The 23,959-nt window shown below is 51.1% G+C and overlaps 8 protein-coding genes across 8 annotated transcripts; 6 read left to right on the top strand and 2 right to left on the bottom strand.

Annotated features, from left to right (window-relative positions):
• The first annotated feature begins 122 nt into the window (after positions 1–122).
• Positions 123–2,519, top strand: BDR25DRAFT_2143 (F-box/WD repeat-containing protein pof1). The gene is made up of 5 exons (XM_033684788.1): positions 123–741; positions 805–1,457; positions 1,511–1,873; positions 1,926–2,274; positions 2,324–2,519. Exons 1-5 carry the CDS (start codon positions 241–243, stop codon positions 2,492–2,494), a joined length of 2,037 nt encoding a protein of 678 aa, XP_033554413.1. The 5' UTR covers positions 123–240; the 3' UTR covers positions 2,495–2,519.
• A 595-nt stretch (positions 2,520–3,114) lies between these two features.
• On the top strand, positions 3,115–4,721 carry BDR25DRAFT_274808 (mitochondrial phosphate carrier protein-like protein). The gene is made up of 6 exons (XM_033687436.1): positions 3,115–3,288; positions 3,349–3,969; positions 4,019–4,054; positions 4,107–4,213; positions 4,281–4,325; positions 4,390–4,721. The coding sequence occupies exons 1-6, from the start codon at positions 3,216–3,218 to the stop codon at positions 4,411–4,413; spliced, it is 906 nt and encodes a 301-aa protein (XP_033554412.1). The 5' UTR covers positions 3,115–3,215; the 3' UTR covers positions 4,414–4,721.
• A 379-nt stretch (positions 4,722–5,100) lies between these two features.
• On the top strand, positions 5,101–7,030 carry BDR25DRAFT_274805 (cholinesterase). The gene is made up of 2 exons (XM_033687435.1): positions 5,101–5,792; positions 5,883–7,030. The coding sequence occupies exons 1-2, from the start codon at positions 5,165–5,167 to the stop codon at positions 6,932–6,934; spliced, it is 1,680 nt and encodes a 559-aa protein (XP_033554411.1). The 5' UTR covers positions 5,101–5,164; the 3' UTR covers positions 6,935–7,030.
• A 145-nt stretch (positions 7,031–7,175) lies between these two features.
• BDR25DRAFT_299461 (pseudouridine synthase) lies at positions 7,176–9,420 on the bottom strand. The gene is made up of 3 exons (XM_033689161.1): positions 9,192–9,420; positions 7,615–9,144; positions 7,176–7,564 (listed from the first exon to the last, which is right to left on the bottom strand). The coding sequence occupies exons 1-3, from the start codon at positions 9,380–9,382 to the stop codon at positions 7,405–7,407; spliced, it is 1,881 nt and encodes a 626-aa protein (XP_033554410.1). The 5' UTR covers positions 9,383–9,420; the 3' UTR covers positions 7,176–7,404.
• A 149-nt stretch (positions 9,421–9,569) lies between these two features.
• Positions 9,570–11,049, top strand: BDR25DRAFT_299460 (uncharacterized protein). Its single transcript, XM_033689160.1, has one exon. It carries the CDS (start codon positions 9,689–9,691, stop codon positions 10,949–10,951), a length of 1,263 nt encoding a protein of 420 aa, XP_033554409.1. The 5' UTR covers positions 9,570–9,688; the 3' UTR covers positions 10,952–11,049.
• A 238-nt stretch (positions 11,050–11,287) lies between these two features.
• On the top strand, positions 11,288–13,479 carry BDR25DRAFT_330305 (uncharacterized protein; the record flags this gene model as incomplete). The annotated part of the gene is made up of 4 exons (XM_033692521.1): positions 11,288–11,705; positions 11,756–12,023; positions 12,070–12,214; positions 12,264–13,479. Exons 1-4 carry the CDS (start codon positions 11,382–11,384, stop codon positions 13,477–13,479), a joined length of 1,953 nt encoding a protein of 650 aa, XP_033554408.1. The 5' UTR covers positions 11,288–11,381.
• Positions 13,480–13,779: 300 nt separating this feature from the next.
• On the bottom strand, positions 13,780–14,735 carry BDR25DRAFT_330304 (uncharacterized protein; the record flags this gene model as incomplete). The annotated part of the gene is made up of 3 exons (XM_033692520.1): positions 13,780–14,374; positions 14,570–14,620; positions 14,665–14,735. 3 exons carry the CDS (start codon positions 14,733–14,735, stop codon positions 13,780–13,782), a joined length of 717 nt encoding a protein of 238 aa, XP_033554407.1.
• Positions 14,736–15,112: 377 nt separating this feature from the next.
• Positions 15,113–23,307, top strand: BDR25DRAFT_2094 (uncharacterized protein). The gene is made up of 8 exons (XM_033684603.1): positions 15,113–15,778; positions 15,844–15,994; positions 16,046–18,770; positions 18,824–18,985; positions 19,043–19,193; positions 19,250–20,699; positions 20,751–22,942; positions 23,000–23,307. Exons 1-8 carry the CDS (start codon positions 15,202–15,204, stop codon positions 23,059–23,061), a joined length of 7,470 nt encoding a protein of 2,489 aa, XP_033554406.1. The 5' UTR covers positions 15,113–15,201; the 3' UTR covers positions 23,062–23,307.
• The last annotated feature ends 652 nt before the right edge of the window (positions 23,308–23,959 follow it).

Below are 23,959 nucleotides of genomic sequence, written 5' to 3'. Positions count from 1 at the left end.
TTAGACCCTCCGCACTCTGTCAGACGGCCCTGCAGCGACCTCCACGGTTGCCCTTGACACACGAAACACTAGCACCCCCTCTCCGACGGCGCACTCTGTCTCCCTTGAGTCGGCCTTTTTGGCTCGAATGTCCCTGTGAGGCCCAAGACTGCAGAAGCTGTCTTTCTCGTGTGCTCTTGTGTCTCTCCACGCCGGCAGACGTCGTTCTGAGCGCTACCGAACCTGTCTCCTGCCTCAACCATGGATCACGACGACTACTTCAGCAACGCCGTCGACAGCGGCCCCCCCGGAGTCCAAGTCGACTCGGACACTGACATGACGGCCTCTTCATCGACAATGCGCCCGACCATGTTCTCCTCGCCAACCACCCACACCCGGAAGCAGGGCAGACTGTCGCGCTCCGCAGCACCGCGACCCATCATCACCCCCACAAGTCCTCTCTCGTCAACAATACCTCACAATCTGCTCCCATCAGCGCCTGCGTCTCCGCCGACACCCGCCCCGAGCCCGACACCGACGCAGCGTGCTCCCGACTGGAGTACGGCGGCTGAACATGAGGACTCGCAAATCAAAAATACGCGGGTGCAATTCAGCGAGATGAACAGGGCCGAACGCCTGCGACTTCTTGGAGAACTCCTAAATCTGTGTGATAGTCACGAGCTGAGCTTTGTTGCGGAATTTGTAAGCCCGAGGTTGAAGAAGGACCCATTTATGGTCCTCCCGACGGAACTTTGTTTGCGGGTATGTAGCACTTTCCAAGGGTTTGTACTTGGTTATGGATAGCGTTCTGACACATCTGTGCAGATTCTAGAATGTGTCGACGATCCGACGACGCTCGTCCGCGCCTCGCAGGTTTCCAAGAAGTGGAGGGAGCTTGTTAGCGACGACACGGCTTGGCGGCTGTTGTGTCAAAAATTCTCCTATCGCGGACTCTCAAAAGAAGAGCGGAGTGAAGAAGACGATCCTGGGGACGAGTGGGATACCGAATCGAAGCCCTCTCAGTGGCTGCAACCGCCCCGGGCATCCCGACCAGAAGACGCTGTGATGAGCCCGCAGGCGGATGGCCTTTCGTCGGGCAACGGAACGGAAAGTCTGCGAACACAAAGCCTGGACCGGGGAGCTAAGAGGAAACCTTCCCAGCGCAGACCAAAAGCCACCACATACCGCTCACACTTCAAGCAACGGTACATGGTGGAAACCGCATGGCGGTCAGGAGGCGTGTGTGATGCTCGCCAGATCACACCTGATCAAGGAGTTGTGACGAGCCTGCATCTAACCAAAAAGTACATCGTTGTTGCCCTCGATAATGCCAAGATTCACGTTTTCGACGTAAACGGCTGTCATCAGAAGACCCTCCAGGGCCACGTGATGGGGGTATGGGCGATGGTGCCTTGGGGAGACCTTCTTGTCAGCGGTGGCTGTGATCGTGATGTGCGGGTCTGGAATCTAGCGACTGGGTATGTTGTGTCTCGAGACGCTATAGATCACACGACTAACTGGAAAATCGCAGCTATCCCCAATTCACATTGCGCGGCCACACGTCGACAGTCAGATGTCTGAAGATGTCCGATGCTAACACGGCTATTTCGGGCTCGAGAGATACAACGCTCCGGATATGGGATCTCAAAAAAGGCCTTTGCAAACACGTCCTCATAGGTCACCAAGCAAGTGTCAGGTGCCTCGAAATTCACGGCGACATCGTTGTATCCGGCAGTTACGATACAACCGCGAAAATATGGAGCATATCCGAGGGCAAGTGCTTACGCACGTTGACGGGGCATTTTAGCCAGATATATGCAATTGCCTTTGACGGGAAGAAGATTGCGACTGGAAGTCTGGACACCAGTGTCCGAATATGGGATCCCACGGACGGGTAAGTTCATCTGTATTCCAGGCTTCTACAATGGCTAATCACATGTTGATAGAAAATGTTTGGCTGTATTACAAGGCCATACCTCACTTGTCGGCCAGCTCCAAATGAGGGAGGATATCCTCGTCACTGGGGGGTCCGACGGCTCTGTTCGTGTTTGGTCCTTGACAGACTACCAACCTATTCATCGTTTAGCCGCACATGACAACAGCGTCACCAGCTTACAATTTGACAACACGCGAATCGTCAGCGGTGGGAGCGACGGTCGGGTGAAAGTGTGGGATCTCAAGAAGGGCACTCTAGTCCGAGAGTTGAGTTCCCCGGCCGAAGCCGTCTGGAGAGTGGTGTTCGAGGAAGAAAAGGCTGTCATTATGGCCAGTCGGAGCGGCAGAACCATTATGGAGGTAAGCGTTTTGCATTTAACAACTTCTCTCAAGGATCTAACGAGAGCAGGTTTGGTCATTCTCACCCCCGGACGACGAAATTGACGACTTCCGGTCGAGCAGCCCTGCAAGCATGCCAGATCACTCAATGGACTACGAGGAACGACCTCAGTCTGCTGCGGCAGCCCTCCTAGACGAAGGGGATGTCACCATGGCGGACTCCACAGAAGCATGCGCATAATTCCGCAACGCCTCGATTTTTGTTTGTTGTACAACCCTAATAATGTTTTCCTACTTAAAATGCATATGTTGCGAGGACCTAGTGAAGAGAAGGGGATAAAATTTTGGATGGCGCTTTGTCGACAAATATACCTGGCCAGTCATATATAACACCACGTTTGATTTTAAGACGGACAGGAGAAGGGCTCTCTCTCTGCTTTCGGTGACTAGGCGGGAGAGGACGCAATGCACGGCAGATTTATGTGCATTTGTGAGGAGTTTGTCGCTTCCATGCATTCAGCCCATGGGCGGGCATTTACTCTGGACTGGCTATTATGTACGGGTTTTTGGTTCTTGAGATGTGCAATGTGCATCAGGACATAGATGGGCTTCTCCAAGTGTCTAGTCATTGTTGAAGCGAGTATCAATCAACATAGAACTCTATCCTTCATATCCTGTGCTACGTATGGGCTAACATCCAACATAACCGGCTTTGGTGTTTCGCGAAGCCTGGACGGTAGTGCCATGATGACAAGCTTGTTCAAGCCTTCAGTCAGCTAGACTAGCGTGGACGCTAAGCGATCGACGTCATATCAACGCGAACGGATACTGCGGGATGCAACCCACACCATGTCAATGATAGATAAATACCGAGCGGCCAACCGCTCCGGCAAAGTTCCTGCATTTCCCTGGGACCCCAATTGAGAGACGAAGAGAACAAGATAGCGGGCAAGCTAGAAACTATGAAGCCCCAGCGCAAGATAGAGCTCTTCTCGGGCACCTATTTTACTGCTTGCACGCTTGGAGGTGTTGTTGGTAGGCAATCGATGACAATAAGCACCTAAAGCCATAGTCTTCTAACCTTTATTCTTGCAGCTTGCGGCCCAACGCACACCATGGTCACACCTCTAGACCTAGTGAAATGCCGCCGTCAAGTTGATGACAAGCTCTACAAATCGAACACGCAAGCCTGGAAGATGATATACCGCAGCGAGGGCATCCGCGGTGTCTTCTTCGGCTGGACACCTACCTTTGTTGCCTACTCGTTCCAGGGTGCCGGCAAATACGGATTCTACGAAGTCTTCAAGTACTTGTATGGTGACAGGTTCTCTCCCAACATGAACAAGACGGTGGTATATCTTGCTGCCTCGGCGTCTGCAGAGTTCCTGGCCGATGTTGCGCTCTGTCCGTGGGAGGCAATCAAAGTGAGGATGCAGACTTCGTTGCCGCCATATGCGAATACCTTGAGAGAAGGGTGGTCCAAGATCGTGACCCAGGAGGGCTATGCAGGGCTTTACAAGGGCCTTTATCCCCTCTGGGGCCGACAAATTCCGTATACCATGGTCAAGTTCGCCACTTTTGAAAAGGCAGTCGAGCAGATATACAAGACGTTGGGGAAGCCAAAAGAGAGCTACAATGGCTTACAGCAGACAGGAGTGTCTTTTTTGGGTGGCTACATTGCCGGTATTGGGGCTGCGGTTGTGTCACATCCTGCTGGTATGTCAGATGGAGTGATAATTCGAGAAGGTATACTGAGAAGAGACAGATATGATGGTATCGAAGCTCAACAGTGAACGGAAAGGTATGTGCTCCCAGCTTGTCCTTAGATAGAGCGAATGCTAATATTTGCGTAGCTGGCGAGGGTGCAGGCCAAGCTGTGACGCGCATTTATGGCAGTATTGGTTTCAGGGGACTCTGGAATGGCCTCCCCGTGAGGATATTTATGATTGGAACCCTAACAGTAAGTCATCCATTCACGGGTTCCTACACGGCAGATCGGGAAATTCTTAACTAATTACCTTAACTAGGCCTTCCAATGGCTTATTTACGACTCGTTTAAAGTATACCTCGGTGTAAGTTTGACCCTAGTGCTCTGATTTCATAAGTGTTTTGAAGCTGATGATTCACATTGTGTAGCTGCCGACAACCGGGGGTCACTAGACGATGCCTATTAAAAGCGAGGGGAAACCAAGCTTAAAGCAGTGACTGGGCTAGAAAAAGCGTGTGTGTTAGTGAGAGACTACGGAGGAAAGCAGGAAGCTAATTCGCCATGAAGGATGTAATCTCAGCGGTTATAGGGTTATGGCGAAGTTACTCCGCATAGATGTACATCTTTTGGTGTTCGACTCTAGAGGGATTGCTGGGTTTAGTGGAGTTTTCGTTGTAGTCTTAGTTTTCATTCCAACCTGGTGCAATTCTGTTTCATCTTCCGGCCATTGACTCACGTCATCCATAAACTCCTAGAACCCACAAAAAACATCTCATCAATCCGACGAAAGCAAGGATTGGCATCTCCAACCACTGTTCACCCCTGCTCAGCCCGATATTTACCCGGCTTAGTGCCTCCGTGATAAATACACTGCTAACCCCACTTCTCATTGAGCTAACTCTCCCAAGAACCTCCTCCCGTGGCTCCAGCCCTCGCGCGGCTGGGCGATATCCGGTAAGGTTGCGGAGATGGTCCACGATGACCTCGTGCACCGTCTGTAAATGCCGTTAATCACATATTTCCGGGTTTGAATAGAGCTATGACGATTTCTGTTGAGCCATTGGCGAGATTCTAAGGCCGAGGATGAACAAATTGAGGGGACGCATTGGTAGGAACTACTCTGGAGTATATATGGCGGAGCTCGAGGCCGGAGAGTTGATTCTTCTCCCGTATCTACGTTTAGTTACTTGGGTTTTACTTATCATGGCTCTTTGTAGTTGGCTTTACCTGCCTCTATGGATGTGTGCTACCCTCGCAGCTCCGTTAAATAGTTTACGGGGTTACATCTCTCCTCCCTCCGTCACCATAAAGAATGGAACACTTGAGGGCATCCATTCTGGAGAATATGGCCAGGACTTCTTCCTCGGAATTCCCTTTGCTCAGCCACCTGTCGGTTCTCTTCGTTTCCGCGTCCCACAACCGATCAACACTTCGTGGACATCCACCTACTCTGCAAAGCAGTATTCAGCAGCATGCATCGGGTACGGAAGCGATGAATGGCCGTATTCTTCACTCTCTGAGGACTGTTTATATTTGAACGTCATTCGCCCTTCCGGCTATGAGGACCAAAAGCTCCCCGTAGCATACTGGATTCATGGTGGAGGTTTGACCGAGGGCAGTTCCATTGACCAGCGGTACAATATGAGTTTCATCGTGAAAAAGAGTGTGGAGATTGGGAAACCGATTATTGGGGTGAGTGTGAATTATCGATTAAGCATGTGGGGATTTATTACAGGGGATGAGGTGGTGAAGACCGGGAACACGAATTTGGGCTTTAGGGATCAGAGATTGGGGATGCATTGGATTCGGGAGAATATTGAAGCCTTTGGAGGTATGTCTAGTCTCAATTCTCTCCAAATGACTGTTCAACTCACAACTGTGGGTATCTCGTGATAAAGTCCTGAGGCTGACAGGCAGCTAGGAGACCCAAAACAGGTTACCATCTTTGGTGAGTCCGCGGGAGGCCTTTCTGTTGGCATGCACCTCACCGCGTACGGTGGGCGCGATGACGAACTCTTCCGTGGTGCCATCATGCAAAGCGGGAATCCTATCAACTATGGCACCTTTGAGTACAACCGCGACAACTTCCTAAACACCTCAACCCAGCTCGGTTGCGGGAAGGCTACATCCAAGCTAGACTGTCTCCGCGCCATTCCCTTCGACACTCTGAATAACTGGATTAATAGCACAGCAGGGATGAATTTGAGATGGTCTCCAATTATCGACGGAGATTTGATCCAAAGAAAGACCAGTGTGCAGTTACAGAGCGGGGACTTCGTCCACGTCCCCATTATCGACGGAGCGAACAGCGACGAAGGCACCGCATTCGGACCCGCTGGCGTAAACACAACGCAGGATTTTACGAAGTTGCTCGAGAACGCGCCACAGCCCGTTACCCTGACCTCCTCCCAAGCGACCAAAGCCCTATTAGCGTATCCCACAAACATCACCGACGGCGCCGTTCCTACAAACGAACCCCCATCCTTTGTCTCGCCAAAGGGTGCTATGAGCAGGAGATCCGACGCCTACTACGGCGACGTTACCATGATCGCACCCCGACGCAAGACTTGCCAGACTTGGGCTTCTTTCTCCATCCCAGCATACTGCTACCGATTCAACACCATTCCACACGGCATACCCACATACATTGGCGCCACCCACTTCCAAGAAGTTGCGTTTGTATTCGACAACACCATGGGCCTAGGTTACGGCTACCCCGGCGTGAGCGAGAATCCATTTGAAGGGAAACCTCAAAGCTACTTGGACCTGGCAGCCACCATGAGCGCCGCTTGGGTCAGTTTCGTACATGATGGAGCGCCTGGAGTGTATTGGCCTAAGTATGAGGGGGAGGTAGGACGGAATTGGGTGTTTGATGCTAATGTAGCGGGGTTGGGGTATGCTGAGATGGATGACTGGAGAAAAGAGGGGATTGATTTAATTAACACTTGGAATGAGGAGGTTTTCATGCGGTAGGTTGGATCGCTGGTATCTATGGACATGCTATCGTAAAGTGGAGTGTTTGGGACTATTTAGGAAGGAGAATCCTTTAGGCATGTTGCTTGATATTCGGCACTTAGTCGGTAGGAAGCAGAGTCCTGCGTAGAATCTGGCTCCTATAAAAGAAAGAACCGAAGAATCGCATCTAGAGGATGTTGTACTCTTAAACCCAATATTGGAAACAGTCAATAAACAAGATTCTAAACATTTTTCTGTATGCTCCTTGAGTGAAGCTATAGGTCCCTAGTCTCGGATAAATTGGCACCTGATATTAAATACATGAGGAAGATAATGGCGGGAGACGGCAACCTTTAGCTATGGCCCTAAGCCCGGTACCAGACGAACAGGTCATATCGTCTCTGGTAAGCCTCTGTAGCAGTATACCTTGGCATATGGTAGGGGTTGGCTCCAAGCGTTGTCCTTGTATATACTTCGGTGTTGACCCGTCAACCTTCACCTCCAGAGACATCTTCGTCTTCAGAATCTTCCCATATCGTCTGAATGGACTTGCTATTTATCTTCTTAGTAGCTTCGATGCCACCAGAGGTAAGATAGAGGAACGTCGGGTCCCTGTAATTATCTAAATGGGTGAAGAATGTGTTGAATCTAGGAACAGTTAATGAGTATATCCTCAAGAGCGCATGCTATTCACTCACTGATTACCTTGGGCCTCCTCTCGGAAGATGCGTTGATAAATCTCCCTTTCTTTAAACTCTTCCATGGCTTCCTCATAGTTGCTGAAATCGATCTTCTCCCTACCGTTCGGCACGGCCTGTTTCTCATTGTAAGATTCGAAAACTGGCCTCTCAAGTAGTAAACCAAGGCCAGGTGCCTTTGGAATCCTCATAATTACATTTTCAAACGATTCCTTCATTCTCTCAGGATTGGTACCACAGCGAACTGTAAGCGCAGCCATACCGACCATCTTTCGAATTTGATGCATCATGAAGCTTTGTCCATGGACCTTTAGACTCAACCACTCTGTGTCGTTGATGATAATCGGTTTAGGGGCGACTTTGAACGATTTGATAAATCGTTGGGCTGAACGATCTGTGAATTTCTTCTGAACGGTGTAGTTGTGGTATTTCCTCGTGCCGACGTAGAGGTCAAGGGCTGCCTGGACACGAGCTTGTCGCTCTGGCGATATGCGGTATGCTTTCTTGGCATCGAGGTACGCTTTCTTGAGGGCTTTGATGCCAGCTTCCAGCGCAGGTTTGCTGACAATGGAGTCGGGGAGGGGAATGGTGGCGTCTGTCCTGTCATCTGGGACAATGTTTGGCTCCCGTTGCTCGATGGCGTCAACAACTTCCGCTACCTCGTCCTTGGCCGGCGATGTATCACCGTTTGTTTTTGAATCAACTTCGCTGGTTGTGGAATCCATCCCTTCCCCTGTCTTTTGCTCTTCAATGGGAATATCAAGGGCAGCACCAATGGCAGGATCGGGCTCTGAGCTGTCGGTTGCATCCACTGAGTACAATGCCTCTTCTACAAGGGGCCGTATGGAATCATCAAGAGCGTCTAGGATGGGCTTAATGTGGGTCTTTTCAACATCTGACCAAAAAGCTGCAACCTCTGCTTGTCGATTACGATACTCGCCTAGCTCTCCGGCCTTTTCGGCGTACTCTTCCAGCTTTTTACCCATAAAACTAGAAGGGTGCGGCGGGATGAACGAGTGTGTTGGGATAAGATATTCGTACCAACGGGAGTCACATGCCTGGTAGCAGCTGAAGGACCCCGTGGTTCGCTGAATGCCCCATATCCTAATCTGGGGGGAGAGATGGCTGTTGATCTTTTGAACTATGTCAGAATCCTCAATGATTAATTTCAAAGATATCACATTTCCGGCGGCGTGAACACCCTTGTCCGTGCGGGCACAGCGGACGAGCGACGACTTCTTCGGGTCGTCAGCGTTAGCTTTAGAGATAGCACCAGCGGCAACAAAGGCACTGAATAAGTCGCCCTCGATGGTCTTATGCTTCTTGTCGATCTGCATGCCGCGATATCCTGTGCCGGAGTATCCTAGCATAACGGCGACTTTGCGCTTGGGCCTGCGCTCCTCGGCGTCAAGCTCCTCCTGGGGAAATGCAGAGGGAAGGATGGACTCTTCGTTCTTGGCGTTTTCGTATTTTTCCTTGCGCCGCGTCTGCTCGGCCTCATTGCGCCCACGTCTATCTAGAGGAGCCCGTCTTGCTTAGTTAGAGAAGGGCTTGGAGGGCGTGGGAGGACATCCTACAAGTATTCTTTACGTCCCATATTTCTCTTCTTACTAGGATGGCTGCCATGCTGGAGATGCTTTCCTTTCCCTCGTCGACGGTCACGGTCATCCAACTTGCGCTTTTTATGGTCGCCCTTTGGGGGCCCACTCCCGTCACCAATTGATGGCACCATCGCGGACTGCGCGGATTGGTCAGAAGTCTGCTCCATGGTGGGGAGCAGATGGGCATGGAGAATTTGGAGGTGAGTGGGGGCAGAGGTGAAGTAACGAGATAGCTCCAGCACGGATTTCCTCAAGCCTAAGATTTCTTTACCGCCCTCGTCGCCGCCTCGAGCTTGGGCCATAACTGAGCCAGCGCCAGCCCTACGGAGAGAAAGCCAACGAGCCGCATTTGCACCTCACTTCATCCACAGCCACCCGCATCCACACATCCCCAACCCCATACCAACGACGTCGCAAGTCTGTGTGCGCCTCCACGCACAACTTGCAAGCCAGCCGTGCGCGCAAGGCCCACCATGGACCCCCTCGAGCTGGCCAAGGTCTTCGTCAAGACGGTGGTGCGCATGTTCTACGAAACTGAGCACATCGTCGTCATCGATGCACTAGTATTCCACGGCGCGCTGTCGCTGTCTGACCTGGTCATCGTTCTCGACTACGGTAAGAACCAGAAGAGCGCGCAGAAACTGTGTGGCAAGCTGAGGGAAGGTGGTTTGCTCTCCGTCTTCGCACGGCAAGAGCTGCGCGACGGCGCGATGAAGGCGGTCAACCGCGAGTACTTCTACATTGACTACCGCCGTGCCATCGACGCCACTAAATACAAGATCCACGTCTTGGACGAGCGCATCAAGGACAATGCGAAGCCGACGCAGGAGAAGAAGGAGTTCATCTGCCCACAGTGCAAATCGCAGTGGACCGCCATGGAACTGCTCGACAAGATCGACCCTGAAGGCCGGGCGAGCGGCTTTTTGTGTCGAACCTGCGACCACCCAGTCGACTCCATACACAACACCGAGTCCATTCTGGAACCCGAAAACGACGACACCCCGGCGAAATTCAACCGGCAGTTTGGCCCCCTCCTCAAGCTCATGCAGCAGATTGACGAGGTCACGATCCCCGCTATCGAAGGCCAGGACGCGCTTGATGCTGCCGTTGAACTGCCTCGCGATAAGGACCTCAACCCCGCTGCAAGGCACGAGGCCGTACCCACAACAACTGTGCGCCCAACAGCAGTGAAGGGAGTGGCAGCCCAGCAAGAGAAGATCGAGGTCTCGATTGCGACTAATTCCGAGTACACCGAAGCCGCTCGGGCCGCGGAGGCTCAACGGGCAGCGAAGATTGCACAGCAAAACCTTCTGCCGGAGTGGCACACAAAGTCGACTGTCGTTGACAAAGAGTACTATTCTAGCACACAGGCTTCAAAGCCTACAACGAATGGGACCGATACGCAGACTCTCAAAGAGGGGCCAACCGAAGAAAAGAAAGGCCAAGATTCTGAGCTGGATGCCGTGTTTGCCGCCTTGGAGGAGCAGCGACGTAAAGAGGAGGCAGCTGCGGAAGACGAGGAAGAGGAAGAAGATGACGAGGATGAAGATGAGGAGTTCGAGGATGTTCCCGTTGGAATTGTTGGAACTCCAAATGGAGTCCCGGATGCCAAGCGGATCAAGCTAGAAAGCTCGGCTGCCCCTTCTCCCAGCGCGGGTGCAACTCCAGCCTCAGGTGCAGCTCCCTCGATGGCTGGTGGAGAGGAGTCGGAAGAAGACGAATTCGTGGACGTTTGATTTATTTGCATCAGCGATGGCGTTGGCGGATGATTTTGGCGTTCTATACCTGAAACGGATATGTGGAAGGGATGAAAAGGGCATAAGCATTGAGGGACCGTCATCTGTAGAATAGACATGTTCTGATTTTCTGGCTTGGCCGCACTACCTCTTCTTTCCCCATAACATTGACTGCTATCGCTACGAGCTCGTTATCTACGCTTTATACCAGCAGCTCTTTGACCGATAAACTTCCCCCCTTGCAACACAGGGTAGGGGCCAGCATCGTGAGCTAAGCGAGCAGCCCCGCCACACATTGACCAGCCCAGCTCTCACCCCGCCGACCCGCCAGCCCAGCGCCCTCACCAGCATCCTCACAGTACCGGCACCCGCATCCTCCTGTGCACCGCAACCCTATGTTCGATGGACCCAATTTAGCACCATTCCCACCATGGCTGCCTCGGCGAAATCCCTGACAACCCTCCTCGCCCAAACCTCACTTGAAGACCACGATGAAATCCTCAAAGCCGCCAATGTTGCTATTAAGAAGTCGAAAACGGATCTTGATGCACACCATGTAAAAGCTGTGGCGCTTTTGAAACTGGAACGATATGATGATGCGGTGAAGTTGTTCGAGGACACGCCGAGATTGCAAGATAAAGCGCGCTTCGAGTATGCCTACGCTCTCTACAGATCGGGGTATGCTGCGAGGGCGGTCGACGTCGCTGGAAGTCAAAATACAGATCGCGGGACGAAACATGTGCTAGGCCAGGCTGTACGTTCCCTCCTAGAACATCGAGCTGCTTGTGGCTAACTCGCCCCCAGGCATATCGGGCGGAGAACTTCGAGCAAGCAGCCGAAGTCTACCGCCAACTGTCCATCCAGTTTGTCCAAGCTGAGGAATACGACATCAGAATTAACTCGGGGGCAGTGGATGCGCAGTTGGAGTGGTCTGGCCAGGGCCATCTTGCCCAGAAGAAGAAGCCGACTAGGGAAGATCTTGACGTGTTTGAGACGGCGTACAATGCTGCGTGTGGGAGCATATCAAGAGGAGAGTTTGCGCAAGGGGAGGTATGCTTGAAGAGAGCAAAGGGTATGCTAAATCCTCCCTCCGTGCAAGATGAAGCTGACTCCAGTAGACCTCTGCAACGCGCTCTCTGACCTGTCAGAAGCAGAGAAGGAGGCTGAGATTTTACCCATCACCGTGCAGCAGGTTTATCTGCTTGTCCAGATGGGCAGGGTGGATGAAGCAGAGCAGCTGTGCACAACTATTCCATTTGCAGAGTATGTGCTGTCTGAAGTTTTGTACAGGTGCACTGGCTAATGAAACAAGAATCAAAGAACTGTCGACGAGATACATCGCCCAAGTAAACAGCATAGCCACATCAAACGAGCACACCAACCCCTATCTATCACATCGCCTCTTCCACCTGTCCCCCAACCCCCCTAAAACCGATCAACATTTTTCTTTCCAATCAAACATCTTACGCCAGGACGAATACGTCATGGACTTGTTGTCCCAGAAAGTGGCCGGTGTGGCAAACTCTACCTTCAAGACCATTTCTGGATCACCGGCCCCAGCTACGTCGCCTGCAGTTAACACTGCTGCGGTTCTGAATGCCGCAGCTCATAGTAGGAATGCGTCCGAGAAAGCTGCCTTGAAAGAGATTCTCCCGCTTCTTGAAAAACGACCAAACGACGTTGGTCTTCTCTTGACGATCACGAATCTATACATTCTCACGAACAACTACGCTGCGGCTACTCATCTTCTGGAATCCTTCTTCAGAAGGCTAGAACAATCTGGCACTGTTTCCGACCTCGATGTGCGACATGCGCCAGGGCTTGTGGCGACACTCGTATCCCTCTACGCTTATCAAGGCCGACATGCACACTCGAAGACCGAACTAGCGAAAGCTGCAAGCTACTGGAGGCATAAATCAAAGACTCCATCCAAACCCTTGATGACAGCTGCCGGAAGAGCATTGCTGGAAAGCCACGACCCGGAAAGTCTTTCCACTGCTGGGAAAATCTTCGAATCGTTATATGAACAAGATGCCTCTGACAAAGCAGCCATAGCGGGCCTTGTAGCTGCATATTCCATCACCGACCCCTCGAAACTCCCCACGCAATTAGTAGGCTCACTTCCAGAAGCCTCTCGCTTAGTATCAGACATCGACGCTGCTGCGCTTGAAAATGCTGGTGTTCCAACACTTTCTACTCCAACGCAACCAGAGGGTCGTAAACGCCCAGCCGAGAACCTAGCACCTGAGAAAGTCAAGATACTGGCGCCTAAGAAAGCCAAGAAGATACGGAAGAGGTGCATGCCAAAGGACTTTGATCCAAACAAGAAACTGGATCCAGAGCGGTGGTTGCCGATGCGGGATAGGAGCTATTACAGACCGAAAGGGAAGAAGGGGAAGCGAAAGATGGAGGGGCTGACGCAGGGTGGACCGGTGGTAGAGGAGAAGGTGGGAGAGAGCAAGGCAGGGGGCGGCAGTGCTGCTGGACAGAAGAAGAAGAAGGGGAAGGGGAAGGGTGGGAAGTGGTAGAGCGGCGGGCCGACGTTGGCTGCCATGTTTGCGAAGATCTTCAAGATAGCAGTATTAAGCTACGAAGGACTATAGAAGCCTTTATGCATGTCTAATCCATATTTTCTGGGTATTTGGTGTGCTCTTGCTAATATTATTTATTAATGACATGTTTTCCTCGGCCACCTTTAACTAGCAGCAGATACACAGAGCCTCAATTCCTACATGATCAATTGAGGCCGTCAAAATGCGGTTTAATGTGCGGGTGCGTGCCTTGGTCTTTCCTCAAACCTTGTATGCATTTCCGCCCGGTCGCTCACATCAAACCTTCTGGGTTGCAATCTTTACACCCCTCCATTCCGCAGCCAACGCCTGGTCAATCCACTGACACTTCACAGTCCCCACCTTTCCCCTCACCATCTCCACCAGTGCACTCGCTCCCGGGGCGCCTTCTTGAATCCCTATGGCGCCGACGCGTGGTATCTGGAGTGTGGACGCTAGTCGGGCTTCTGAAGCCGAGGACAAGGGGATCAGACGGGTTGGGGGGAGATCTGGATGGGCGAGTGAGGCGAGATGGACGAGGGTGGGGAGGTGGGCGTGTGGGAGAGAGGAGGATGGGGATGGATGGGGAAGGATTAGAAGGGTTAACGGGGCTGGGGTAGTAAATGAGGGGGGTTCATTTTGGGATGCTGAAGAGCCGTTATTTTGAGACATCAGAGTAGCGGGAAGTGAGGGTTTGGTAGCGAGTGTGGAGAGGTGGCGGGTCACACTGTTAAGACCAATGAGGATGTGAGCACCAAGTGGAGGAGGTGGAGGAGCATCATTGGTCGTTGTGGTTGCTCGTTTGCGCTTTTTAGACTTGCGCTTTGGGGGCTGAGTGTGGGTCTTGCGGTAGATGCCTATTGGGGCGAGGAGGCTGGAAGGGATTAGAGACTTGGGGTTGATGGAAATAGTTCAATGTTAGGAATGAATGCATTTGCATGAAATAAGTAGCGGTAAGCTAGGGATTAACAGCCGTGGGAGCGTGTGATTTAGATGATGAAAGAAAGAAAGAAAGACAGCGAGGGCCTTGATAACATGGCATCCGGGTGTATGATAAATTAATACTCACGTGCACAGCAAGTCGAGGATGACCTCCTGGTCCTCTGGAGAGATGAGTGGCCTGCAATGGTTAGTGAGGTTGTCAATTTGAGCAACAATGCTCACCAGGTAGTCTCTGTGAAGGGAATATCGGTCTTGAACACCGGCTTCGATGGCTTCTTCAGCAGGGGCGGCATGATTCAAATGCTGTCGTGTGCAGTGGTGAATGTTTGGGATATGCATTCAGAGCAACGAGTTAGCGCGGGCCGCAGGGATCAGCTCAACGTCCCAAAACTGGTGCCCAGGTGCGTCAGACTTGGCACTTCTCCCCACCATAACTCGCAGCTCCCGGCAAACCTCCACGACGCGTAGAAAACCGCGAGAGTTGCTCTCCCCCAAGTGCTCCCGCCTTGGTCTACTTCAATCCAGCCAACCCGCCTGCAGCATCGCGCTCCGCAGCCCATGGTGCCCTCCTCCGCCACTGATTTCCCCCGTTGTCGCGGGGTTTGCTTGTAAGGCTGGGCTGCTGCCTGTGCTTCTATACTGGTCCTGGGGAGCTTGCCTCGCCCTCGCCCTCATTCACCCACCGGCCAGCGCTCCTTCCGCCGCCGCTGCCCTCGCCCACTGTCTATCACATTCACCCTCTCGTCGCCTCGCTCCGTCATGAGTCAGCGAGACCATGAGCTAATGGAGTCTGTTCACGCAGACGACCAAGCCATCACCGTGCCTGCGTCCCCGCTGCGCCGCGATTCTATGGAAGACGCTGATTCCTCTCTGACACGCAAACGACCACGACTAGACAGCGGCAGCCGAGAGACTCGCAGTATGTCGACCGACACAGCTCCCGCGACCACCAGCGTCGCCCAGCCCGTCGACCAGCCCGTCGAGATGACGATTCGCTCGCAGCCACCCTCCTCTCAGTCTGTCAACAGTACCAGCGATGCCAATGGCGCATCGCTAGCTACACTGTCTGTTCCCTCGGAATCAGTGCCCCTCGAAGAGTCCGCCGAGGACCCCGTCGTCGCCATAGACGACGTAGTGGCCGACAGCCCACCAGTCGTCGCCGTGGACGACGACGAGGATGCTGAAGAGGCCATGGATGATTATACGGGCTCGATCTCTAGCTTTGTACACATTGAAGTAGACGAGGAGGCCTACTTCCGCCGTTTCCCTTTCACTCACTCACATCATGGTAACTATCAGGCTGCTTTGCGAGCCATCACCGCCCATTTCCAAGGGGGTAAGTCAACCTTCCTCGTTCCTCCTGTGGTCTCTAGCGAACAGCGTGTGCTAATCAGACAGCAGCAAACCCTCTCGAGGGAACCGTGCTTCCCCAAGTCCAGCTCTGGCTCGAAGGGTTTCCGAATACCCCGTCGCACTGGAAGGGCTACTACGTCGAGAAGGCCTTCTTTTGGGACGAATTTGCTGCATTAGCGAACAAGGTCTTGGTGAGGCGGTACAGTGTGCCCCCGTCCCCAGGCAGAGACCAAGTCAATGACCTTTATAGGTTCCCTTTTGGTGATGCCTTCACCGACGATCAACAGTCAGAGGAAGACATCTTCTATGGTTTCCTCTCAAGCTACTTGAAACTCTGCGCCCGCCTCATTCAAGTCGACACGGCGATGATCTCGAAATTTCCACCCGGCATTTACGAGCCAGTTCTCTGCTACAAGCACCTACGGCACCTCAACACCATTGTTCGAGAAGAGAAATCCGCCATATTCCAGGTGCTAGCCAAAGAATACGGCGTAGATACTCGCACCATGGCAGCGCGGCTGTTACAGGACTTTATTGAGGCCCCAACCAACGGACTGCAACACCTGTTCGCCTTCGCAGATGTCGGGTGCGACAAGCTTACAGCGCCTCTCCGAAACGGTATTGCCTCTTGGACATCCCAGATCCTTAACTCCTTTGGCTGGGCCATATTCGGCAAACCGGAGATAGACCCAATCTTTGACCGCTCGCAATTCCATCGCAACGTCCTTCGCTTCTTTCGCAAGTACAATGAAGATATCCAGGTTCCGAGCAAAATCGTCGAAATCAGTTCTGCCAAGGAAATCGTTCTAAACCTTGCGAACATACTTCTTGACCTATGTCTCTGGGATCAGCAGCTTGCTGCCGAACTAGCCGAAGAATTCATGGATTACGTGGAACCTGGTTCACCAACAATCGCTAGTGAAGACCTAGACACTAAAACCCGCGGTGAATCTCTCCGGCAAGATCCCCCGCTTTTCCCAGCCCTAGCGATGAATGCATGGAAATTCAAGCTTCTTAGGAAGTATGTCGTTAAAGGGAAGATGGAGCTACGCGTGATGAGCATTCAAACCATGAGCGACGCACTCGTTGAAATTTGGCGGGAGTACAATGCTTCCGAGTATGGGGCAAGTAATCCGGTTATGCAGTATCTTTCAGATTTCCTCCTTCACGAAGAAGTCGTCGACTACATAATCAGTGTGGATTCACATCCGCAGCTGATTTCTCGAAGTGGTAACATTGTTGGCTTCCTCGTGGTCACTCATCGCTATTCAGAAAGTCAAACGGATGCCATATGGAGGACCGTGTCCAACAGTCAAGATCCCCGTGTTGTTTCGGCAGTCATGACTATGCTTCGGAACATCGTCGGTCTCATGGAGCCCCCGGAGCTGCTCTATCTTTGCTCCAAGCTTTACGACCTTCCGATTGAGACGTACACACTTGAAATCTTACGGTTCCTTCGGGAAATCAGTGGGAAATTTCAACAGAAGTATATGGACTGGAGCGGTACAGACCCTCGCGGGCGGCCATCTAACGTGTGCATCCGAGTTATGCAAGATACTTCCCCCAGCAGTGCTTCGACGAAGCTTACAAACGCACTGCATAGCGAGGCTTACGAGCAGTTACGTCAGCTTTCGCCTACCGTGGGTCTCGGAGAACGCCGTCAGATTTACCAAGAATGTACTTCACACATAGCCAACCGATCAGGAAAGGCAACGGGAAGCGTTCGCGCGATCTGTACCTTATTCTCCGGTGCTGGTCTTAATGATGCGAGCTTCTTCAAACAGAACCCAGAGATTACTCGCAAAATTCTTGAAGAGCTGTGTTCGTTTGTCGAGGCAGAGAAACAGCTTGGGGCTCATGCAATGCAGATTGTCGCCTTGGAATACCGGCTCGATATGCTTTGCGCTCTTCTCACTCGAGCAGCTGATGCTATCCCTGAAGATTTGTATCAGGTTGTTTGGGACCATGTTGTTGGCAAACATGCACTGTCTAACCATCACCGTGACATTGCCTGGTCAAAATTTTCTGACGCTGTTCGGTACACCCGAGGCCACGAGTTTTGGAGACAACTCACCCACATTTATATCCCGAGGTTAGAGCCGACCTATTTCACGTCGGGTCTTTTTGAGTTTGTCTCGACGATTAGCTTCCCAGTCACTAGGGAGAAGGTTATCACAGAGGAAGGCGAGACAGAACTGATTCAAATCCCAGGCGCAGACATATTATGGCCTATGGTATTGAGCGCTCCTCCAGGAACGATTGAAGATCGTTCAGCCAAATTGCTTGCCAACCGTTATGTCGATATTGCATCATATCAGGGTGTGAGGTTAGAAGAGGTTGAAGAGGCTCAGGTTGGGCTTGTCGAGCAATGCACGAAGGAGCTCTTGACTGCGTATAAGATAATGAGGAATCTCAGCACGCAAGCATTGACCGAGGACACTGGGTACAGCATGGACATCGTTCCTTCTGGTGAAGACCCTCGCCAAAACGAACTCCGCTTCACGAGGACTCTGATGCTTGAAAAGCTTTTACTCACGTACATACGGACTAAGCCCGAGTTCAGTCGTTCTCGAAGATCAGACTCAAAAGTTGATGTTTTGGAACCTGAACTGCCCTTTGGGGATGCCATCGAGATCAAGTACCAGGCGACAAATGAAAAGCAAACCATCTTCATGAGTACTGAAAACACGCTTCAGGATCTCTACACCCGTCTTTGTCATACGACAGGATTCACAAAGCTCCACCTCTTCGCCAGCGGGCAGAGGCTCAATCTGACGGAGAAAGCTCACAAGAAAATCGTCGACCTTGGCCTTGGGGAGAACATTTTCCTACTAGTCCAAAAGGCTGCGAACAGTGAGACGATACAACCGGTCGCCGACAGCAGTGCAAACTGCTCAGTCTTTGAAGCAACCGTCTTGAAACATTTCGAAGAGCTCTTCGCTTGCATGGATGCAGATGACTATATTAGTGAAACGGTCAGTTTTCTTTCGTTCGCCGTATAGAAAAAAACTTTACTGATTCGAGGCAGCTTTTTGATTTCTTGAGCTGCTTTCCATTCCGCGAGCGAATTGCTGAAGCAGTGATATCAGGCACGGCCTCCGCTAACGACATCTTTCCTCCTGGCAAGGTGTTCCAGGCCAAATATGCCGCTTTCGCTCTCCAATTTAAGCTACGGGAGCAACTTCGAAGAGTTCGTGACCATAGGAAATTCCTTGAAATTTAAATTATTTACTGATGTTTCTTACAGAGTTCTCTCAACGAGTCCTTCCTGGCAAATGCGATTCATCTTTTGAGTGAAGCTCTCCTCAATCACTCATTGATCAGCGAGTCGCTTGGTGGTCGTCAGGAACTCCATCTGGCGGCAGTGCTCGTTAATGTGCTACTAGAATTCCTTAAAGGTAAGGATGTCCTTTCTTAACAGAAGTCTATCAAATCAACCCCTAATCTAAAGCAGAACGCCCACGCCAAGAGATATCATCTCACTACTTCTCCAACGCATCGTCGCTCGTCAATCGCCTTTTGAAGATTCTGTCATTTTCTATCCAGGCTCCTGTTGATGCTTCCTTGGTCGTGTCTCAGTCTTACGCCGCGATTCTCGAAGCTTCGCTTCATTCCAGGGAAGTGTGGGAGGCCTTTGTCGGCAAAGAGGGAATACCTGCCTTGCACCGGTCACTTCTTCTCATGGATCCGAGGAAATCGCTTCGAGAACACATCGTGCAATCAATTGCATCTGTTTGCGGCGGAGATCTCCCTTCGACTTCACCACTAACTGGGGCGGAAGCTGCCGAACGCTACTGGAAGATTATTTCAAATATTCTACCCGAAGCTGTCCAGCATTCCAGTCAATCAGAACAGCTTTTCGACATTGCTGAACAAGTCTTCCGGAGTCATGATGAAAATAGCCGAGACGAAGATGCTCTCCGGTCCTCACTAAACTCTTGGAGTAGCCTGCTGTTGAATTATAAGCACGAGGAGTTTGTCGGGCGTGATGAGATCGACTTCGTCGTCTTTGGTTTCACGAAACTTCTCCTCTGCTGCATTCCATCGTTGAAGTCGTTCAAGAAACCCTTGAATGCTGGCGCACTCATGGAGAGTATCTTCCGAAAATTCCTTTTCGTCCCAAAAGTGATAGAGATAGAGGAAGGTGCTTCTGAGCAAATTGGACTTCCCGTTCTAGAGAGTAAGACTAGAAAGGAGTTGTATGATCTCATGCTCGCCTTAGCAGAAGATCGTAACAGCTATGGTATGCTTCTTCAGCTGGCTCAGAGTTTGGCCAACGACGAAGAGACCATGTCTTTGCGCGCCTACTCCATTGAACGGTCTAACGAGATCCGGTCTGCCACTGGTTATGTGGGCTTGGTTAATCCACGCGCCATCTGTTACATGAACTCTCTTCTTACACAACTTTTCATGAACGTCAACTTCCGAAAGTTCATGCTCGGTCTCAATGTTGCAGACGCTGGTGCATCTCAACGTCTTCTGTCAGAGACGCAGAAGCTCTTCTCTATCATGCAGAACACCTTCCGGAAGGCAGCCGATCCTCGGGAGTTCGCCTCCTGTGTGAAAGGTCTTGACAGCGCCCCAATTGATATCAACATTCAAATGGATGCTGACGAGTTTTACAACCTACTCTTCGATCAGTGGGAAGGGCAAATGCTCTCACCGGAGACTAAACAACGCTTTCGGTCATTCTATGGCGGCCAGACCGTCAATCAAATCAAATCGAAAGAGTGCGAACACGTCTCTGAGAGGGTTGAAAGTTTCTTTGTCGTCCAGTGTGACGTCCAAGGAAAAGCCAATCTTCAAGAGAGTCTTCAGGCATTTGTTGAAGGGGATGTCATGGAAGGAGACAATAAGTATAAGTGCGAATCATGTGGCGGTAAGCTTGTAGATGCTGTGAAGCGGTAAGTGGCTCGTTCCAGCCCTACGGCGCCATTCTAATCCAATCTTTGTAGGACGTGCCTGAAGGATGTGCCTGATAATCTGATCTTCCATCTTAAGCGTTTCGACTTTGACTTGGTGGATATGAGGAGGGCAAAAATCAACGACCACTTCGAATTTCCGAACTCTATTGATGTCAGCCCTTACAATGTCGACCATCTCAGCGATCCTTCCAAACCTCGACGAGAAGATATCTTTGAGCTTGTTGGCGTCCTGGTTCACCAAGGTACTTCGGAGAATGGCCACTATTATTCTTACATCCGGGAACGACCTTGCCCTTCCGGCAGCCCGACCTCATGGGTCGAATTTAACGATCGCGATGTGGACACTTTCGACCACCAGTCCATCCCATACCACACCTTTGGAGGTTTCTACGACGAACAATTCCCTAAACAACAGAAACAGTTTAGCGCCTATATGCTCTTCTACCAGCGCAAATCGGCCATCGAAAAGGACCATTATGAATATATCAGCTCTCCGCGCTGTGGGCCACCGAAAGTCCCAGTTCCGCCTACTCTTGGAGAAGATATTTGTGCAGACAACGAAGTATTCGTTCAGGATTACTGTCTCTACGACCCAAACCACTCGAAGTTCATCCGCCAAATCTTAACTACCTTGCGAACCGTCAACTATGGCACCTGCTCGGCTGATCATGAACAGGAGACCCAGGCTCTCCATGTCGTGCTCGAACACCTCTGTCAAGTCATCAGTCGTCTGAGGAACATCGAGAACTTCGATGAAACGATAATACAACTTCGAAAGACAGTTCTATCCTGTTCTACATGCTGCTCTATCGCGTTAAAATGGTTCGCCGAACACGAGTACGCACTTGTCGGTCTGCTCTTGCGTTGCTTGCACATGAAGGTTCGCTCCCAAATACGAGCTTTCTTAATCGACAGTCTCCGGTTCCTTCGCGAAAAGGATCCGACCGCGTACGGAGTCGAAAACCTTGATACGGACATGGAAACCGGCACTGTCGCTCCGTTCGAGGGCATTCTTGTAGACATTACCCGACGACTCCGACTGGTCGCTAGCGAAACCTGGATCAGTGCGAGGGGGTGGGACGACTTCTATTTGACTTTATGTCAATTGAGCAATCTGGGTCACTTTGAAACGGCAGTAATGCTGAACCAGCAGATCCTGTACTTCTGCCTGCGCATTCTTTGCATGCATGCCTATGCCCAATTCCGCATGGAAGACTCCGATATCTGGCGCATGGTTGAGAAAAAGAAGCACATATACAACAGGTTGATTGAGTTGGTGTACACTTTGTGCTCTAAGATGGACCTACGGCTTAGGCCTGTCCCCCAAAGCGCTGACCGAATGGAGCACTTCGATCGGAATATCTCAAAGTTCCCCTTGAGTTCCACAGAATACGGAGTCTTGACCTATTGGCACGACGAAAACAGAGCTATTGCAGTTCTTGACAAGATGATCGAACAATTTGACTGCTCCAAGACAGAAGTCTTTTACCCTGGAGAAATGATTAAGTGGATGCTCAACTCCCAGGAGCCGCGCAACCAAAGGAATCTTTTCATCACAATAGCAGATGGTGTTCAGGCACTCACAGCACCTTTCTCGGATCCATACGTGCGAGCCGCGGTCTCTTATTGCGAAGCGTGTCCCACCATGGAAGACGCTCAGAAAATCATTGACGCTGTTGTCAAGTCGGCTTCTGAACTAAGAGATCAAGGCGGAGAATCCCATCTTCTCTTCTTCAATGCTTTGCCTACGCTTCATAACGAAGCTGTCTTTGATGACAGCAATTCAGACTTTTTTTACGACTATGCCCTCTACAAGGCTCGGACGTACAGCTTGTCGTTGCTTATGTACGATGATGAAGCCATTCGCAAAGCCACTGCAAAATTCCTTGAAGAGCTCTTTGTGAACGCCAGGTCCGACGAAGACCTCAGCCCGGACTCCCTTAGACAGAAATATGAATCCCTTAGACGCCTGATTCGGGAAATGTTACGCAAAATGGCCACGGAGCATGACAATGGTACCTCGCGAAATTACATGCAACCATTGATTCACGCATGCTCGACGCTGGTGCATGTACTTGTTGACTTGGTGAATAACCAAGACGTCTCGATGGAGCAGTACAAATCAGCTAATGACACGGGTCTGATACAACATTGGCAGATAGAACTTGACTCCCGGTTGCGGCTCTGGGTTCAGGATGAGGGCACACCGATATCGACAGGGGGTGAGCTGCATCCGATTCGGAGGGGCTCATCCATTACACTTGCTGACTTTGAATCAGAAGCCTACGAACAATCAGATTACGGTAGTGAGTCTGATGATGGCCCCGACCTCGAACCTTGAGTTGAGGTTTTCGTTAACCATGGGTTGTATTTACAGAGACCCCTAAAATCCTTTCTTCGGCTTTCAAATAATTCGCCATTGGGCACATTACGGGGCTCCCCTCCAGATATTTTCTTGGCAGTCTGCGTTATGGCGTTGGCTTTTTCCAGCAGCTGGAATCTAGACATTTTGTGGGTTTGCCCCTCTTTGGTGCCGTACAAGGCTTGGGCGTGGGTTTGAACGTGTGTGGTGGGCGGGCGGGCGATTGCAAGACTTGCTCATTACGGCCATTTCTTACACTGGATTATTCTTGAAGTTTATCCATGATGGCATGATGGCATAGCGTGGGCGACAGGGTCTTCTCATTAACTTTCCTTCTCCGACTCACACACACACACACACACACACACACTCTCTCTCTCTCTCTCTCTCTCTCTCCTCTTTCCTGCGAGTTTGGCTCATCGGATCCTACGTCAATCTCAATTTTTTTTCCACGATGAAAAGTTGGGATTGGGATGCATGATGATGACCTCTATAGGCATGCTATGATTACACGACTTTGTGCGATGGGTGGATGGATGGATGGACGGATGGCCTATTGCCTACCTAAATTTGCCGGGTGATGAGTTCGGTAATAGATGGGGCCGTGCACATTCTCTTTTTTGGTCTGGTGATTTGGGTAGTGCAAGATGATGTTGAAATGCCCACGGTCTTTTTTGGCTTCTTCGAGTATATAATAGGGTATAACACTATATGAAAACATCGTACAAATGGGTTGTTTCTTTTCTGTGCCTTAAAACCTATAATACAAGGCTTGCTGTCAAAAATTCGCATGGACTTTTCCTCAGAGAATTCATTGGTATAATGAACCTATCAATGTCGAGCGTTCGCACCTCCTACACAATCTCGAATGACAATA

The sequence above is a fragment of the Lindgomyces ingoldianus genome, assembly GCF_010093535.1.
Source record: "Lindgomyces ingoldianus strain ATCC 200398 unplaced genomic scaffold BDR25scaffold_1, whole genome shotgun sequence".
Lineage (NCBI taxonomy): Eukaryota > Fungi > Ascomycota > Dothideomycetes > Pleosporales > Lindgomycetaceae > Lindgomyces > Lindgomyces ingoldianus.
Note: the sequence above shows the minus strand (reverse complement) of the source record. Positions and strands in the feature narration are given on the sequence as shown.